Source organism: Monodelphis domestica, chromosome 4 (genome assembly GCF_027887165.1).
Source record: "Monodelphis domestica isolate mMonDom1 chromosome 4, mMonDom1.pri, whole genome shotgun sequence".
NCBI lineage: Eukaryota > Metazoa > Chordata > Mammalia > Didelphimorphia > Didelphidae > Monodelphis > Monodelphis domestica.
The window spans coordinates 224,629,388-224,647,372 of NC_077230.1; the positions used below are offsets into that span (position 1 = coordinate 224,629,388).

The 17,985-nt window shown below is 39.6% G+C and overlaps 1 protein-coding gene across 1 annotated transcript in view; it reads left to right on the forward strand.

The window, feature by feature from the left end:
* The first annotated feature begins 1,115 nt into the window (after positions 1-1,115).
* The window catches only part of SCN3B (sodium voltage-gated channel beta subunit 3), a 28,878-nt gene continuing 12,008 nt past the window's right edge, over positions 1,116-17,985 (forward strand). Inside the window, exons 1-3 of the mRNA XM_007494606.3 lie at positions 1,116-2,372; positions 12,843-13,006; positions 16,209-16,434. Coding sequence (XP_007494668.1) covers positions 2,318-2,372; positions 12,843-13,006; positions 16,209-16,434 — 445 coding nt within the window. The 5' untranslated portion in view covers positions 1,116-2,317. The remainder of the gene's footprint in view (positions 2,373-12,842; positions 13,007-16,208; positions 16,435-17,985) is intronic.

A 17,985-nucleotide genomic window follows, 5' to 3' on the forward strand; every position in this document is an offset into this window, starting at 1 on the left:
TATTTGAAGATGAAACAGGCTGACTTAATTATTTAAAATTTACAAAACATTTAACATGTTATCTCATTTGATTCTCCCATCAACCTTGTGAGGTAGGTACTCCTTCTAGGCTCATTTTACTGATGGGGAGATTGAGGCCAAGAAAGGTTAAGTGATTAGCCCAGGGTCACACAGCTTGTAATATGTGTAATAAAACACAAAATAGTATCACTACCAATTCTCAACATCTATCTGAAGGGAAGAAGGTATTCTGCACAGGGAAGGTGAGCAACAAGAGTCCCTTTCTTTTCTAAGAATATATAAATCTGTAATGTTATGACTGTCCAATGTAAAACATAGCATCTTTGATTCAATGGCTAAACAGACAAGGAGATTAGATGCTAGGGATAGTCCATTGTAGTGGGACCTATTAGCAGAGCATTAGTAGATACAATTGTTGGAGGCTACTCCAACAATTTCAATACTATTTTGAGAACATCAGTGATAAGCAGAGAAAGTTGCTTCTTCTCCTTTTAGAAAGGGAGCTAAGGAAATGAAGGAGGAAAGAGGGAGGAAACTCCCACATCAGACTCCAGCTCTGATTCCACACATCCTAGATCTGTTATGTCAGCCGATCTGGAACAAACTTTTAAAGTTCAGGTTTCCCCTGTGAGTCTGGAAGGTGGTTTTGAGTGAGTGAGTGAGTGTGTGTGTGTGTGTGTGGGGGGAGGGTTGGGAGGTGTGTGGGTGTAAGAAAACACCTGCTTCATTCTAGGAGTAACTTATAATGAGAAGAGAAGGCAGAGCACCACAGTCATTTTCTTTTCTTTTTTTTTATGTGATGGAAAGTGAGAAGAGGTTGGAGAAAGAGGAAGACTGTGGAGAAGGAGTAGAGAAGGAATGGAATGGAAATTTCTTTTATCTTTCTTCCATACTCAGCACCAGCAAACATAGAAACAGGTGCTCTCCTTTTGTCCCTAACAAAGAGATGTTCTTATATTTTGATGTGATGAAAATCAATTAATCAAGTAGAGATGAAAATAAAGATGGGAAATGGGGATTTGGTTGGGGGAGGGGAAGCTATGTGCTATGTACATCGAAGATGACATCATTTGCCTCAAGAAGCTCTCTGTTCTCTTCTTTCAGGAAAGAAAGCAAATGTGTGCATGAGTGCAAATGTGGGTTTGTCTGAAGTGGTGTTCGTGTGTGATGTGTGTGTGTGTGTGTGTGTGTGTGTGTGTGTGTGTGTGTGTGCGTGTGCCCGTGCTGTGAGCAGGGTGTGGTGGGCTGATGGAGAGAAGAGGAAAAGAGATAGCGGGAAAATTGTCTGGATGAAAGGTGTTCCCCGCCCCCTGGCCTTGGGTTGGAGGAGGGGAAGGAGGGAGCTCCATTGGTAGGAGTGGCAATCTCTACGGGAGTGGGGAGTGAGTGCAAAGAGAGGGGTGGGCCCAGGAAGGTGGGGGCGGGGAGCTGCCTGCGCATGTCAAGGCTGAGTGAACACTCAAGGATTAGGAGAGCACAGAGCTGGGCAGCTACATAGACTACCTGTCACAGGGGGCCATCTAGCACCATTTGGGAGTCAAGACTGAGGGCGGCTCGGATACTTTCCTCTCCTCGCGCCCCGCCCACCTATCCTTCCTTCTCTCGGAGCCCCAGGAGAACCCTGAGCTTCCTGCTCGAGCCCCAGCCTTTCAGAACCTCCCGGGGATTAAAGAACCAGACGGACGGACAGAAAGAGAAATTTCCAGGTCCGACGAGCAGCCCTGGTGTCTTCGAGGGCCAGGGGCGCGCTGCTCCAAAGCTCTCTAGTGGGAACCCTCTGGGCAGGGCAGATGAAACCCGAGCTCCCGGGATCCCGACGAACCCAGTCTGAGCGGAGAGGTGTATCGTGGCGAGGTGTCATCGGAAAGCATGGAGCATTCCCGCCTATATGCTGAGCTCCGAGGCTAAACCTGGGGGAAAGGAAGATACGGAAGGGAGAGGAGATTGGCTTACTGCAGGAGGCGCGGAGGCACTGTCCGCGGTTCTGAACCGGGTCTTCTTAGCCAGATTTAGAGAAAATATTCGATTTGCAGAAGCACTCCTCTTAGGATCAATCCCCGAGGGGGCGGGAGAATTGGGGGGTGGCAAAGGGACTGCTGCCTTTGAAAAGCGCTGAAAGCTGCACCAACGTGTTGAAACCTACCTACAGATAGTGTTCCTAGCAATCCAGCTGTCTGAGCCTTTCTTTCACCGAGTGTCAGTTCTCCTGGGGGAGACCATCCTTGGAGGTTTCCTCGAAAGAAGGGGTGCAGTCCTTGTCCGAGAAAAACGCTTGATCAGGCCAGAGTCTGAGAAGATGCCTACTCTCAGTAGCTTGTTTTCCCTGGCTTCCCTCATGCTCATCTGCTGGGGTAAGTATTGGCCCCCTGTCGTGCTAGACACAGATAATTGTAATAACACTGACAACAATAACAAGTGTTAGTAATATTAATGATACTAGTAAATATTGACTGAGGCCCATTTATGCATCTCTGACAGATGAAGAAATCTTCGTTCTTTAAGGATAGGGGATTTCCACTAGTGTGTTTCCACTGCCTCCCAATTCCTCTATTATTCCAAGGGGATTTTCTTTTCCTCTCCTGGAAGGACAAAAACCATGTCCATTGCTCAAATCGCATTAGTGATGTTAATTTTACAATTATCCCATTACTAATAAATAGCCAGTCCTTTTGGAAATGTGACTGGGTAGTAAAATTTACTTATCTATTTTTAAAAATGGATGTGTGCTTATATCATCAACTGCTAACTGCTATTCTTCTGAATAAATATTGTGTCTAGTATGTATTTACATATGTGGTTGTGGCCTGTACTACATGTATACATATATATGTGGGTGTATGTATGTATACAGCATATGGATACAGTCTTTGAATGAAAAGGTACCATCCATTGAGGTAGCTGCTTACTTCTAAGAAAAGCTGGGTGGGAGGATGAAAGAGATATTTTTGCTATAGGTGTCAGATAATTGGGAAAATGTAAAAAAGCATTTATTTTCCTAAACTCCTAAAGTTGAGTTTCTAGGGTCTTTATAGTGAATAAGACTTTGTACTAGAATATTATACTGTTAGTCAAGTCACAACTGTCCATTCTGAGATTTTGTGGTGGCCTTCCTAATTTTCCTGTGCCTCCTTCCAATACCCAGTAAATTGCTAAATAGTCAGCTTTGGGATTTATCCAGAAAGGAGTCTGGATTGGACTTGAAATCAACTAGATTAATCTAAAAAATGTGTTGTTGCATACTTAAATGTGCCTTTCTGCCTTTCTGCCTCTGAATTCTTAAGCCAAACAGGACCAATTTTTAGAGCATACATTGTTTAGTGTTATCTATGCTGCCACTTCCCTGAATTAGAAATGATCATAAGCAGTTGACTGTATATGGAAATAACTGTCTCACTGTGTTGAAGCCAGGTATGTTGGACTGTGTTCCTCTGAATGGTATGAAGCTGACAGGAATGCTGACAGAAATAGTCTCTCTGCCTCTATATTTCTTTGTCAAGTCTCCAGCAATGACCCTGCCTGCCAGCACTATACAGCTGCTCTTGTGAGTTGAGGCACAGCCGAGTAGTTGTTTTTTTTTTTTAATCAAAATGCTTGATGAGGCAGAGAGGAAATAGTTCAGGCTAGAGGAGAAGGCAGAATAGGAGGCAGCCCAGAGGGCAGGCACACTGCCATCTATCCCCAGGAGAATAGACCTAAGGCTAGAGATGGAACAGACACAATAGGCTGCTGATGATCTCACTTGCCTTGATGGCTTAAGACTGGGAATTTGTTTGGGGCTTCAAAAGGGAGGCTTGGGAAAAATGCACACTGTTGCTGGAATTAGCTGTATGCTGGGAAGAAAACCTCTGTGGAGCAAGTGTGCCTGCTACAACAATCTCTGCTCACTCTGAGTCAAATCATTTTACTGACTTGTAAACTGTACAATAATTTACCAAACTGAAGTACTGGGAGGTGTGGTTTAGGGAAATCCTTACTGCAAGAGCTCTGTGAAAGCTTCACCTTAAATATTTCACTTCATTTGCATATGGATTCCAGCCCAAGTACTGTCACCTTAGATGAGTTGAGTGGCCCCTTCCCTAACTGGTTTTTCACATAAACCTCAATATGAATGGGAAAAGACCCCTTTCTTTGATTTGCAGCATGTTTCTGTAAGGAAGAAAGGGCCTTTTATTAGGCATACTTTCCCTTTGGCAGGTATATCCCTGGTAAAATAACAAAACAAGAAGTTGTCTTCCCATTTGTGGCTGTTTCTAGAATTCTTCCATTTTCCATTCTCTGTCTTCTTCCTTTACTTTGGTGACTTCTTTCACTTTCAGGAGCCTGGCAGCCCTATGTTCCCTCTGGCTGCTCATATCATCCTAAGGCATTATTACCACATACTCTGAATCTTTTCTTTCTATCTCCTTCCATTTAAATGAATTTGCCTTACGTTTTATCTCTTCAGGGTCCCATCAGGTGACAGGATGGATAATTTAGAATCACAGAATATTAGAGTTGGAATGGTCCTTAGAGATTATCCAGATCTAATTTTACAGCTGAGCAAATTGTGGATTAATGAAGTAAACTGACTTGCCCAAGGACAGTAAATTAGTGGCATAGACAGAACCAGAATTTAGTCTCTTGATTCTCATTCTAGTGCTTTTTCAAATGCCCTACTATTGTAAACACACATGTATTAAGTAAGATACTGGAGACACAAAGAAAAGCCCAAAATGTAGTTCCTACCCTCAGATAGCTAAAATTCTAATGGAAAAGACAACATGCAAAATTGTACATACAAAATATATACAGTGTAAATGGAAGGTGTCATCTTGAAAATATTGCAAAATGTACGATTTGAGCTTATACTTGAAGGAACTAGGGAAATCAATAGGAGGAAAAAAGAAAGAACCATCCATGCATGAGGGACAGTCTGTTAAAAGGCAAAAAAAAAAGTCAGGAGATAGAACAGTAAGTGATTGTCTTTCATGGCCTCTCATTTGATTAATTAATTCATATGGTGGAATTGTATGACAGTTTATACAAGTCAGTGGTGACTTGTTTTACCACTGTGTTTTACCAATTCTATATAATATTTGCATCTTAACAGGGGTCTTTAATATTAAACCCTAAAGGAGTCAATTCTATGGAAAAGATGGTAAAAGATAGATATTTGGGGGTAGGAATACCTTTTTCCATACAGGGAGCCATAAACTACACTTGTTACACTTTTTCACCCTCAGGAAAATGAATTAGTTAATAACATCCTCATGGCATATCCCCCTTGATTTTAGTATCTTGAGATTTTAGTATTGATTTCAGTGACAAGAAGACCAACAAGTCAAGTCAATAAGCATCATGTGCCAGGTACTATGCTAAGTGCCGGGGATAGAAATACAAGAAGAAAAGTCTTTGCCTTCAAGGAATTTGCTTTCTAAAGGGAGAAGACAAGTCATAAAAGAGAGGTGAGGAGTGGATATAAGGAACCTGCACAGGGGCATGGAAGTGCAGTCCAAAGAATGAAGCATGCCTGGTCTGGGCCTTTCCTCAGAATGGAAGTTTCAGAAGAAGCTCCCCCCTGGAAGAAGGGGAAGGGAGAAGGTTGCTGAAGCAAAGGAGCTAACAAATCAAAGATATCAGCACTGAAACATGGGGCAGTAATAGGTCAAATGATTTGTTCAAGGTCACTCAAAAGCTCAAGGATTTACATCAAGAAGGAATTCAATCTAACTGCCTCATTTTTACTGATGAGGAAATGAAGACCCCAAAAGAAAAAACTGCCCAAGGTCAGGTCACACAAGTTGTAAGTAAGAAGAACCAGGATTCAAAAGTAGGTTCTTTGATTTCAAATCCATTTCTATTTAGATTGAGATCTACAGCTTTGCTTGAACCCCCACAGTGCATTCAGATTAGTATTGGATATAATGAAGGGATTCCAAAGGGAGAGTAGGCACAGTATTCTCCTCAAATAGGTGGATATAACTTACCAATACATATGGAAAAGCATAAGAAATCCATGGACAAGGACAATGCAAAACCTGTAAGATATAAATAAATAAGACTAAGGAACCTATGACAAAGGGAGGGAGAAAGAACTGGATAGTTGGGGTGGACTGGAGTTAGGACTAAAAAATTCCATGCAGGCATTGACTGTATCTTCTGTAAATTCTATATCTCTCCTGAGGACCAGCACAGTGCTTATTGTATATCTGTGCTATGAAGAAAGAACTTAGTGGGTTGCTTAGTGGATTGAGAGCCAGGCCTAGATTCCTAGGTTCAAATCTGGCCTCAGACACTTCCCAGCTGTGTGACCCTGGGCAAGTCACTTAATGTCCATTGCCTAGCCCTTGTCGCTTTTCTGCCTTGGAACCAATATTCAGTATTGATTCCAAGAGGGAAGGCAAGTATTTTTAATATGTATTTTTAAATAACAAGTTCTTGAGCCCCAGATTAAGAATTCCTGACATAGACAATGCCAGTTAAAATGAATTCCTCAGGCTCTTAAAACAAGCATCAAGACTCTATGCTCTGATACCTTAAGTAAGTGCCTTTAACTGAAGTGGGAATATTTCTTTATTGTACCAAGCAGTCTTAGGCTTTAGGTCAAGTATAGATAAAGTCTTTGATCAGTTTAAATATCTTTGAAAACCATTGGCTGAATCGGAGAACATGGGAAGTATATTTGAATTGGATGAGGAAACTTGGTCATGTCCTGTGGGTTGTCTATAAAATACTGAGGCAATTTGAAACAGAGAGATTCAAGTGAGTGGAGAACCAGATGAGAATTATATAAAAATGAGTCACTTGGGGAAGAGAAAAACAGACCCTCAGTGTTGCCCTTGATCTGAGTATTCTTCTGTCCCTTCACCCATCATTTGGTTAGAAGAGAACTTCAGCTGACTATAGAATTTAGACTTTTTTTTAAGCCCTTACCTTCTGTCTTAGAATCAATACTGGGTGTTGGTTCCAAGGCAGAAGAGTGGTAAGGGCTAGACAATGGGGGTCAAGTGACTTGCCCAGGATCACACAGCTGGGAAGTGTCTGAGGCCAGATTTGAACCAGGACCTCCCATCTCTGGGCCTGGCTCTCAATCCACTGAGCTACTCAGCTGCCCCCCAGAATTTAGACTTTTCATAAGAATTCTTGCAGTGCCACAAGCAACAGCTGGCAGCAGTGTCTACATGTAGATTTAGGACTGTGCTAGGAGATTGAGGACAGAATAGGTCATCTGAACCTAAGAGTATAATATCTTGAATACTATAGTTAAAGGCCTTACAGCACCTGTCAGTTACTCTCCTTAAGACACATGGTTGGGGCAACTAAGAGCATTAGTGGATAGAAAGCCAATGCTGGAAATGAGAAGTCTTGGGTTCAAATTGGGCCTCAGATATTTCCTAGCTGTGTGGCCCTGGGCGAGTCATTTTACTCCAGTTGCCTAGCACTTACCACTCTTCTGCCTTGAAATCAATACTTAATACTGATTCTAAGACAGAAGGTAAGAGTTTTTTAAAAAGGCATATATTTTGACCCAGTCATAGCACTGCTGGGTTTGTGCCCCAAAGAGATAATAAGGAAAAAGACCTGTACAAGAATATTCATAGCTGAGCTCTTTGTGGTGGCAAAAAATTGGAAAATGAAGGGATGCCCTTCAATTGGGGAATGGCTGAACAAATTGTGGTATATGTTGATGATGGAATACTATTGTGCTAAAAGGAATAATAAAGTAGAGGAATTCCATGTGAACTGGAATGACCTCCAGTAATTGATGCAGAGTGAGAGGAGCAGAACCAGGAAAACATTGTACACAGAGACACTGTGGTACAATCGAATGTAATGGATTCCTCCATTAGTAGCAATGCAGTGATCCTGAACTATTTGGTGGGATCTATGAGAAAGAACACAATCCACATTCAGAGGAAAAACTGTGGGAGTAAAAACACAGAAGAAAAACAACTGCTTGAATACATGGGTCGAAGGGGTATGGTTGGGGATGTAGACTCTAAATGAACATCCTAGTGGAAACAACAACATGGAAATAGGTTCTCATCAAGGACACAAGTATTACCCAATGGAATTGGAGGGGAGGGAAGAATAGAAAATGATTTTTGTAACCAAGGAACAATTTTTTGAAATTGACCAAATTTTAAAAAATAATGTTAAAAAAAGGCATATAGTCTCTAAACTTGAGCCCATTCCACTGTGGATCCTGAATGAACTTGTGGGAAACTGTGTCACAGACTTTTCAGGGGTTCTTTTATATCAATGATGTCACCATAGCAAATACTTAAAATTTAATTAAATTTAGATAACTAATTGGTTTCTCTTCAATAGAGGAAGTTCACCATAGAACTAGGTCAATAAAAATCAGCTCTAGTCCCTTAGAATCCTCTCTAGCCTAGAGAGGACTAACCTCTTAGTGCAAATGAGGGTTGGGAAAGTGGCTCTACAACATTCACTACATTAGTCAAAGAAAGCAATGAAATGAAAAGCAATTTTACATTCTGTGTACATTACATTTTCTGCTTTGAGGACACCACAATTAAATTGGCAGACTGCTCTCTTATTAATTGGATTTTCCTGTAATATTGAACCCTTCAACTATTCTCTCTGTGCTAACAGCTAAGATTTCAGAAATGGAATGATCCTAAAAAGAGACAACAAGATGATATTTTATGGGGAGGGAGAGGTCTTGTTTTCGGTATAGGTTGAACTGGATGACTTCTGAATTCTCCCATCAACTCTCAGGTTCTATGATTCCATAAACACCTTGTTCTCAGTTTCAGTCTCTGCACAATCTTGACTTTGTCCCAGAAAAGAACCAAGATTGCTTTTTTAATTCACCTCTTTCATGAAAACCTTTCTGAGTCAATCGAGATCCATTCACTCTATTCACTGCAGCAGTGGGCCATATTTATATCTATATTGTATATATATAATCTGTTTCATTTAATCAGTCAGCAAAGATTGATTAAGCAACTACTAAGTACAGGTGTGCTAGTAATTCAATTTCCTTGTACACTGGCAGACTAGACTGTCCAAGTAGGGGGAAAAAAAAACCCACTAACTTAATTAGAATGGAGTTATTTAAAGAGTCAAACAGAATGGATTTTATAAAAAAAAATAATCCACTACTGAAAGTGCTGCAAAATTAATTTCATGACTTTTAACTTAGTATATAATTTCAAAACAATTATTATTAAATCCATTTTAAAAGGTTTTAAATAAAAGATATCCACCATCACCGAAAAGAGCTGATCTTACTCATTCACACAAGAATAACAAAATGAATGAAGAATGCGCAGATTCTCATCTATATTTGATGGGACAAACTGTAAAACTCAAAAGTCAGTACACATATGAACTGGGCCCCCAATTGAATAGGATGAGGAAAGCAGATTGAATTACTTTTTTTTAATGACCTCAAACTTGTCCTAAATAAAGGCTTATCTTTTATTACTAATTATTCTAGACATGTTGTTAGCATTGATAAGAATCATAGAATACTGTATTCTTCAAAGAACTGAAGTAGAAAACAACCCAAAGGACAGTAGAAAGCCATAGAGTGTGAACAGGCTACATCATGGGACAAAAGTAGAATTATATAGGGAAAGTAGCATCAGCAGAGAAGTGTCTGACCATAAAAAAGATGGGCTGTCCATATACTAAGAGGAAGGGAGAGCCAATGGGCAATGTTCCATTGTTATCTACAAAATTATCAGACCAAGAGCAGTAGCTTTAGCACATTAGATAGATTCCCTGTAGTAAACATTTGGGAAGATATTTGAGTAATGTAGGCTGAGCAGGCATACATGGGTTTCAATATCTGTGGTATCTAACCCAGGGGATATAGATTTATGTGGTGTACAAATATACTTATATATACATATATTTTAATAGACTAAGTTAAATATGTAATATATTCACATATAAATTCATAGTAATTATATTATGTGTATATGAACATATATATCATCATTATTATCCTTCCAACTTCCTTTTCAGTGTAGACTTAAATTAAACTTGCAAGACTTCAGGCAAATAAATATTCTGAATAGTTCTTATTAGGTACACTCCATCCCTGCCCACATGTGTGTCATTTCTTTATTTTAAGTCATGATCCAGAAATCCAAATCCCACTTTCACACATCATCTTTTTAACCAGATATTCACTTCCCAAATCTGCCTTTCTTTCTGAAATCCTTATCTTTACTTAATACCACCTATGCTGGTAAAGTCTTAAATGTCATATCCTTGATTTAGTCTATAGCAATGCTTTCAGGGTTCTTTCAGATAATATCTGTGCCCAGGCTAATCACCAGAGCCATCCACTTTGACAAATCTTGGGAGGTTCTTTGGATCCACAAACAAGAAAAACAGTATATTTCATTCTTTTTTGTTATCAGATTATCAAATAGCTGTTACATTGTGCCCTTGGTATCTCTTTATCTCATATATGGTCAAACCTTCTTTTTATTCCTTGTCTTTTGTCATATTCTGCCATCTTCCATCTATCCAATAAGAAATTATGAGTTGCATGGAGAGAATAGGACAAAAAGGAAAGAAAAAGGAAATGGAAACAAAGTCAAAGATGCAAGGTCACTTTTTAAAAGAAATATTTTATTCTCCCTGATAATTTGAGAAAGAGGCATTTTTTAAAATGCCTCTTTACCTTCTCTTCTAGTAGGGAGATGAGGCTGTATTTGAACACATATTGACAAGTTCAGCGCAAAAGGACAAACACTGTTCACTCTGTTCAAAGTGAGTACGTTGATAGTCACATATAAATTCTTTTTCCTTACCTGATTTCCTTCTCCTTCTTAAGCCTTCCTCCTTCTCCTTCTGTTTCTCTTCTTCTACCTCCAGGTCTTTTCCTACATATATTCTTTTCCTTTTTTTTCCTCTTCAACACAAATCCTTCTTTCTGTTCTTCCTCTTTCTTCTTGAATCCTTTTTTCCTGTCACCATCCTTATTTGTTAGTGTAAACCTTCCTTCTTCAACTTCCAGTCTTCCTTTGATTTCTCTTTGAAACTTCCCAAACTTCCATCCCCAAATTCAATCTCTAACATTCTTCAGAATTCCCAAACTCATCACATCTCCTCATTTGATTCTTTCTCCTTTTCTCTGTCCTTCCCCCCTTTATTATAAAGATTTTTTTCAACCAATTACATGTAATAACACTTTTTCACTTGTTTTCCAAAGTTATACGACCCAAATTATCTCCCTCCCCCCGTTTCCTTCCCCCTCCCAGAGCTGACATGCAATTCAATCTGGATTATACATGTATTGTCATGCAAAACATATTCCCATATTGTTCATTTCTGCAAGAGAATAATCATATAAAACCAAAATCCCAAAACAAAAACCCAAATAAACAAGTGAAAAATCTCATGCTTTCATCTGCATTCCAACTCCAACAGTTCTTTCTTTGGAGGTGGATAATGTTCTTTGTCCCAAGTCCCTCAGAATTGTCCTGGATCATTGTATTGCCTAGAGTAGCTAAGTCTTTCACAGCTGATCATTTCACAATATTGCTGTTACTGTACACAATGTTCTCCTGGTCCTTCTTATTTTATTCTGCATCAGTTCATGTAGGTCTTTCCTGCTCTTTCTGAAATCATCATTTCATATAGCACAATAGTATTCCATCATGATCAAATACCACAATTTGTTCTGTGTTATTCTTCAACTGTAGTTCTCCTGTTCTTCCTTCTATGTGTAATGAGTAAAAATTCCAAGAGACTGGGTTTTGGCTAAGAAAAATCAATGTATTGATTAAGACAGCAATAATTAATAAATTAATTGGTTCATGATCTCACTCAGTGATTGAAGACAAATTTGTTCAGCATCTTGAGTCATTTAAATTCAATTCTGAAAGTTAGTTCGTTCATTATTCAGTCCTCTCCTAGACAACCCAAGATATGAGGAAGCAAGTTATTATTTTCTAGGCCTTCCCTGATCCCTTCATGATGATGGGGAAAGTCACATGCCTGATCACAGGATTCTAATATCCTTTCTAGTCTAGATAGAAAAATCAGGTTAGAACTAGCAAGAGTTGACTTACACAGTTCATCCTAATGGGGGAATTAAGGATCTGACCTTGCTGCCCCCTGGGACATATTTGGCCAAAACTAGTTTTTATTTTACTAGGCAGGATGGAGCTTATTTTCTCAATCTTAATTATCCCAATTTTAGAAGCTGCTCTAGGGCAAGAAATGTGAGTGCATTTCTAGGATTGTCAGGACAAAGGAATGAGGAAAAAGGCTTGAAAAATGCAATGTTGCAGGGTAATTTTAGAAATCAAAATGGAATTGTATTAAGAATAAACCTCATAGCAAACCTTCCTCTAAAGTCTGAAATAAAGGTAAGATCATATTGCCTCTCTTATTCTCAGTTTACTCATCTGTAAAACTGGAACAATGCTTTCATAAAATGTGTACTATGCACCTCAGAAGGTAGTTGTGATCTTAATACTTTACAAACCTTATTATACTACAAAAGACACCCTCTGAACCCAGAGGACACTCAGTTGTAAGGCAGGGGAACTTAAAGGATATTTACATTAAATTAAGTTAAATTATAACTATTTTTGTATATTATTCTTAGAGAAAATGAACGATGAGAGGGCAGAGATCTCCTAGCACAATGCTCTATGTGCGATCAGTACTTTAATGTTTTGTTGAATGCTGGAGTTGCCTTTATGTCTCCTGTTTCCCCGATTTTTGCTTCATCATTTTGTGTTCTTTGTCTCTCTATTCTCTCCCTCCCGTCTTCTCTGGTCTCCCTTCCCAATGCCTCTCCTCTGCCCCACTCTGTAAATACCCTGCTCCATCTCCCTCTCTAGTCCATGTTTGCTTTCCAGTCTGCGTGGAAGTCCCTTCCGAGACAGAAGCAGTCCAGGGTAAACAGATGAAGCTGCGGTGTATCTCCTGCATGAAGAGGGAAGAAGTGACAGCCAGCACCGTGGTGGAATGGTTTTACAGGCCCGAGGGCGGTAAAGATTTCCTCGTATGTACAGCTTCTGGCTTTTCGGTTATTTTTGCTGACTTCTGGAAAGAAGATGCTTCCATGCCAGCTTTCCCTCTGTGGCTAACTGACAACTTGGGTATAGTTGAGCCTCAGAGAAAGACATAATAGACAGCAAGATTTCAAGGATTTATGTGATGAGTAGCCTGAATCCTTGAAATCTACCATGAACCACTAAGATTCGCCTTTTGCCCAAAGATTCATCTTCTTCCCCAGTTGTAATGGCTTATTCATGCTTAAAACCATCCAATGATGTGATGAAGTTATTTCAAATATTTAATTTTAAAATGAAAGCTAGTAGGGTCAAAGAGACTTACTTAGGGTTACAGAGCTGTTAAATATCAGCCCCAAGACTTGAACCCTTGTTAAAGGTCTTCTGACTCCAACTCCAACTCCACCATATGTTCTGCTATACCATACTTCCTCCCAACAAAGCCTCTCCACCCCCAACCCCTGCAAGCAGTTAAACAGAATTGTGATCATTTCACATTCCATCTCTTCTCATTGCCCTCCCCTTTCAGAACTTGAGGCCCTAAAAACAAGGTGGATTCTCTTCTTTACAAAACAGAGATGGATAGACTACATGTTCTCCCCTAATGCTGAGGTTCTTTATCTCTTCTAGTCTCCTTTTCCCATTGTCAGCCAGCTTGTTCCTTGCTTCCTCAACTATATCCAAGATTTCTAAGTAAGTTCCTTCAGGAGATGGTAGGTGCTACAATTGCTAGTTTGTTGGAGTTGGAGTTAAGAAGACACAAATTCAAATCCTATCTCAGGCATTTATTAGTTGGGTGACCCCAGGCAAGTCACTCTCTTTCAGCCTCATTTTCCTTATCTGCAGAATAAGGATGCATCTTTGTCAGAGGGTTATGAGAATCAAATGAGATTAGCTATCTAAACCCTAAAGCACTATATAGATGCTAATTATTATGATTATTCTCAACCATTATAGCTTGTTGGCAAGGTAGAGCCTTGCCAGACCCCAGCTTTCTCTCATAACATTGCACAAAAGGATTTAGACTTACAGATTGCTCAAATTGGAAGAATATCTAGCTCAACCCTTACTTTTTAAAGATGAGAAATTTGGGGTTCACCCAAAAGATAAAGGATCAGAATCACACACCTGCTCGGAGCAGAGCCAGGACTAGTACTCCTCTCCTAATTGCTCTTTCCACATCCTTTCCTATGTAAAACAGGCTAATTTTTCTTAAAAAAAAAAAAAAAGACATAAGTACTCTATAAATTCCATTCTATTCATACTTACAGAGATAAAGGGAAAATCTTTCTGGCTTACAAGATGGGACAGAATTTTCCCCCCCAGTGAATATAGCAAAATGTTGATTTTTCCCACAGGCTACTTTATTTCTGAACTACAGAAGTTCATGCTAATATAGAATAGTCTAAGAAGAACTGTGTCCAACAGTGATTCACTAGGACTATAATATTTGGCTTGCAGCTGACTAATATAGAACAGTCATCTGGGGACAGAGTCTAAACACCTGGCCAAGGTAATCAAAATACCGAGAACATTTATATACCTTCCTCTGTATGTTTGTGCAACTGAGCAATTCGCCAATATCTTAGGCCCAATCAGATGAGGTATGATGGGCCAGGAAATGGAAACAAGTAATTTCCTTTTTTTTTTTAAGTTTTGGAAAATTTTATTTAATGAATTAATTTAGAATATTTTTTCCACAGTTACAAGATTCATGTTCTTTCCCTCCCCTCTCCCCAATTCCCTGTAGTGGACATACAATTTCACTGGGTTTTACATGTGTCATTGACCCAGACCTATTTCCATATTATTAATATTTGCACTAGGGTGATCATTTAGAGTCTCTATCCCCAATCATATCCCCATCAACCTATGTGATCAAGAACAAGTAATTTTCTAACCCTCTCAATTTAATAGGTAACTGTAGACCTAGAGCAGGAATCTTAAGGTATTTTTTCTGTGAGTCATAGATCCCCCTGGCAGTCTGGTGAAACCTTTTGATTTCTCAGAATAATGTTTTTAAATGCATAAAACAAAATACAGAGGATTGCAAAGGAAACAAATTATGTTGATATATTTGTGGGTTTTTTTTTCCCCATCCTAATTCACAGACCAATTGAAATCCTTTAGGGATATGTGAAACTCATATTAAGAATTGCTGGGATAGAAGGAGATGTTTGTTGGGGGCCTTAGAGCAGTAGAACTTTATTTTATTTTTAAAAGATATTTTATTTTATAAATTACATGTAATAACAATTTTCCACGTGAGTTTTCTAGAGTTATAAGATCCAAATTGTTACCCTCCCTCTCTTCTCTCCTCCTTCCTGGAAATGGTAAGCAATTTGATCTGGATTATATCTATTATCAAGAGCAATAGAATTTTAGAGATATAATCATCTCCTAGGCAGAATTGCACACAAGAGATAACTTCTCTGTCCCATCTGGAAGGACCTTGTACTAACCAACTTCCTTTTGTATGGAGGATCAGCTTTGATAGTCAAAGAGTTCAGCAGTAGGGCTCAATGACCCTAAAAGTCTACAAATGGGCATATTACTAAAGAAGCTTCCAAATGAGTTGTTCAATGTGATGTCCCTGAGGTTTTTGATGACTCTGAGATTCTGCCAAATCTCTCTTGGTCTTCATCTCTTCCTTTCTATCTACCCACAATCACCATGCACCACCTTTATGTTTCCAACTTTCTTCCATTCATTACTAAAGTGGCCAGCCTGACCTAGAAAAAGCAATGGATTTGGAGTCCAAGGAAAGAGCTTAAATTCTAGCTTTTCTGCTTAATACTTGTGTGACCTTGAATTTAACCTCTCTGAGCCTCAGTCATTTTTACTTTAAAATACAGAGGTTGTACTCAATAGTTTCAAAGATCCTTTGCAACTTTGAATCCATAGTCTTGTGCCCCTTTTCTCTGATCCCTTTCTCCCCTCAGTCTTTATCCTCCCATCCCATCCTGGTCTTTTCCTTCCACCTTCTTCCTTTGTTCTACCCTTTCCTCTCTGGCTGCCTTTTCCCACCTACCGATGCCCTACTCCTTTTCACTTCTATCTCCCCGCCCTACTTTCTTCTACTCCTTGTTCCCTTTTCTCTTTTGCCCATCTTAATCTATTCCCTTCACACCCTCATCCTCATCCCATATCTTCCCTTTCTGGACCTCTCTCCTCTTCTCTCTTTGATTTCAGATCTATGAATTCCGAAATGGTCACCAGGAAGTCGAGAGCCCTTTCCAAGGTCGCCTGCAGTGGAATGGGAGCAAAGATCTACAAGATGTTTCTCTTACTGTGCTCAATGTCACACTGAACGACTCTGGTATTTACACTTGTAACGTCTCCCGGGAGTTTGAATTTGACTCACATCGTCCCTTTGTGAAGACCACAAGGCTCATCCCCCTCAAAGTCACTGAGGAAGGTGAGATCAGAGCCCAGGTCTTCCCAAGGGAATCCCTTGTGAGGCAATCTGTGGGATCATTGCTCATGAAAAGCTTGAGAAATAGAAAAGAAGAACTATTGCAAAATATAAATAGTATGTCAGCCTTCTTCAGTGATCCACTCTCCAGCTTCAAGATAGAGTTGGTTCTCCGATCCTTTCCCTTACTACTGCCCTCTTTTCCCCCAACCTCTGCCAAGAAAGGGGAAATAGAAGAAGCCATTTGGTCCATCCCCCAGGGACTCCAGGAAACAGGCTACCTCCTTCCTCCAAACCATTCCCACCTTAAAGCTTCCTTAGTTTTTCTTCAAAAATATGCAGAGAAACAACATCTACAACTTCCCTTGGTACTATGTTGTCGTTTACAACACTTCTTTTAGCTGGCAAGTTCTCTCAATAGTCGTAACACAAATTTCTTCCACAATAATATATATGTAGTCCTGTCCTACTTGGAAAGAGAGAATTAGACCTCATAGTCATTCAATTATTTTCATTTTATTTCATTTTTTACTAATTACATGTAGGACAAATTTCTGCACGTTTCCCTAAGTTACGTGATCAAATTTGTCTCCCTCATTCCCTTCCCTTTCCGCTTCAAGTGCAGGCAGGTGATTTGATCTTGGTTATACATGTATTATCATGCAAAACACATTTCCATATTCCTTTTTGTAAGTGAGGAATCTTATAAAACCCAAACCCCAAAACATAAACCCAAATGAACAACTGAAAAATCCTATGTCATGGTCATTTAAAAACATGCCTTCACTTATCAGCAGACTGATATGCAGGTCCCCCTATTTCCAGACTAAATCTCAATTCCCTTTCCTTCGGTTTGCCTGAAATGGCCCATTCCCAACCTCTTCCATTGTTATCACAGCCCCCAAATAGAGAAACAGGATGATGAGGAGATAAGGAGTGGGAGGGCAGGATGAAGTAACTTCAGGACTGCTTTTAGAAGTTAAATCCAGGAATCCTGACTTTTGGAACCCACCACTTTCTCTGTTGATAAAAATGTAACTTTATAGAGCTCTTTAAGGTTTACAAATCCCTTCCCTTACAGTAATCCTGTGTAAACATTATTATCAATATTTAATACATTAGGAAACTGAAGTGATGTGACTTGTCGATTATACTCAAGTGTCAGGCCCTGGATGGGTCCTGGGGTCTCAGAATTCTAGGTTCAATTGTCCTTCTATTGCACTAAAAAATGTTTAGGGTTTTACACTTTCCTGAATAGAGAGGAGGTTCCTGCCAGTGGATAGACCTAAGAGAAAGAGAAACCTGTTTCTCTGGATGTTTTAGAAGAAAGACGAAGGAAGCTTTAAGCTGGGAATAGTTTGGAGGGAGGAGAGTCCTTGGGGGATGGGCCAAATGGCTCCTTAAGTATATATGCATCTAGCCCCTCAAGTTAGCGATCCAGAAAAAAGAGGGGAGTTACAAGTTGGAGACGTTGGGAGTACTGGAAGAATGACGACTCCAATAAACACTAGAGAGTTGTTACTCTTTTGGTTTGTATTCATACCAATGCCTGAT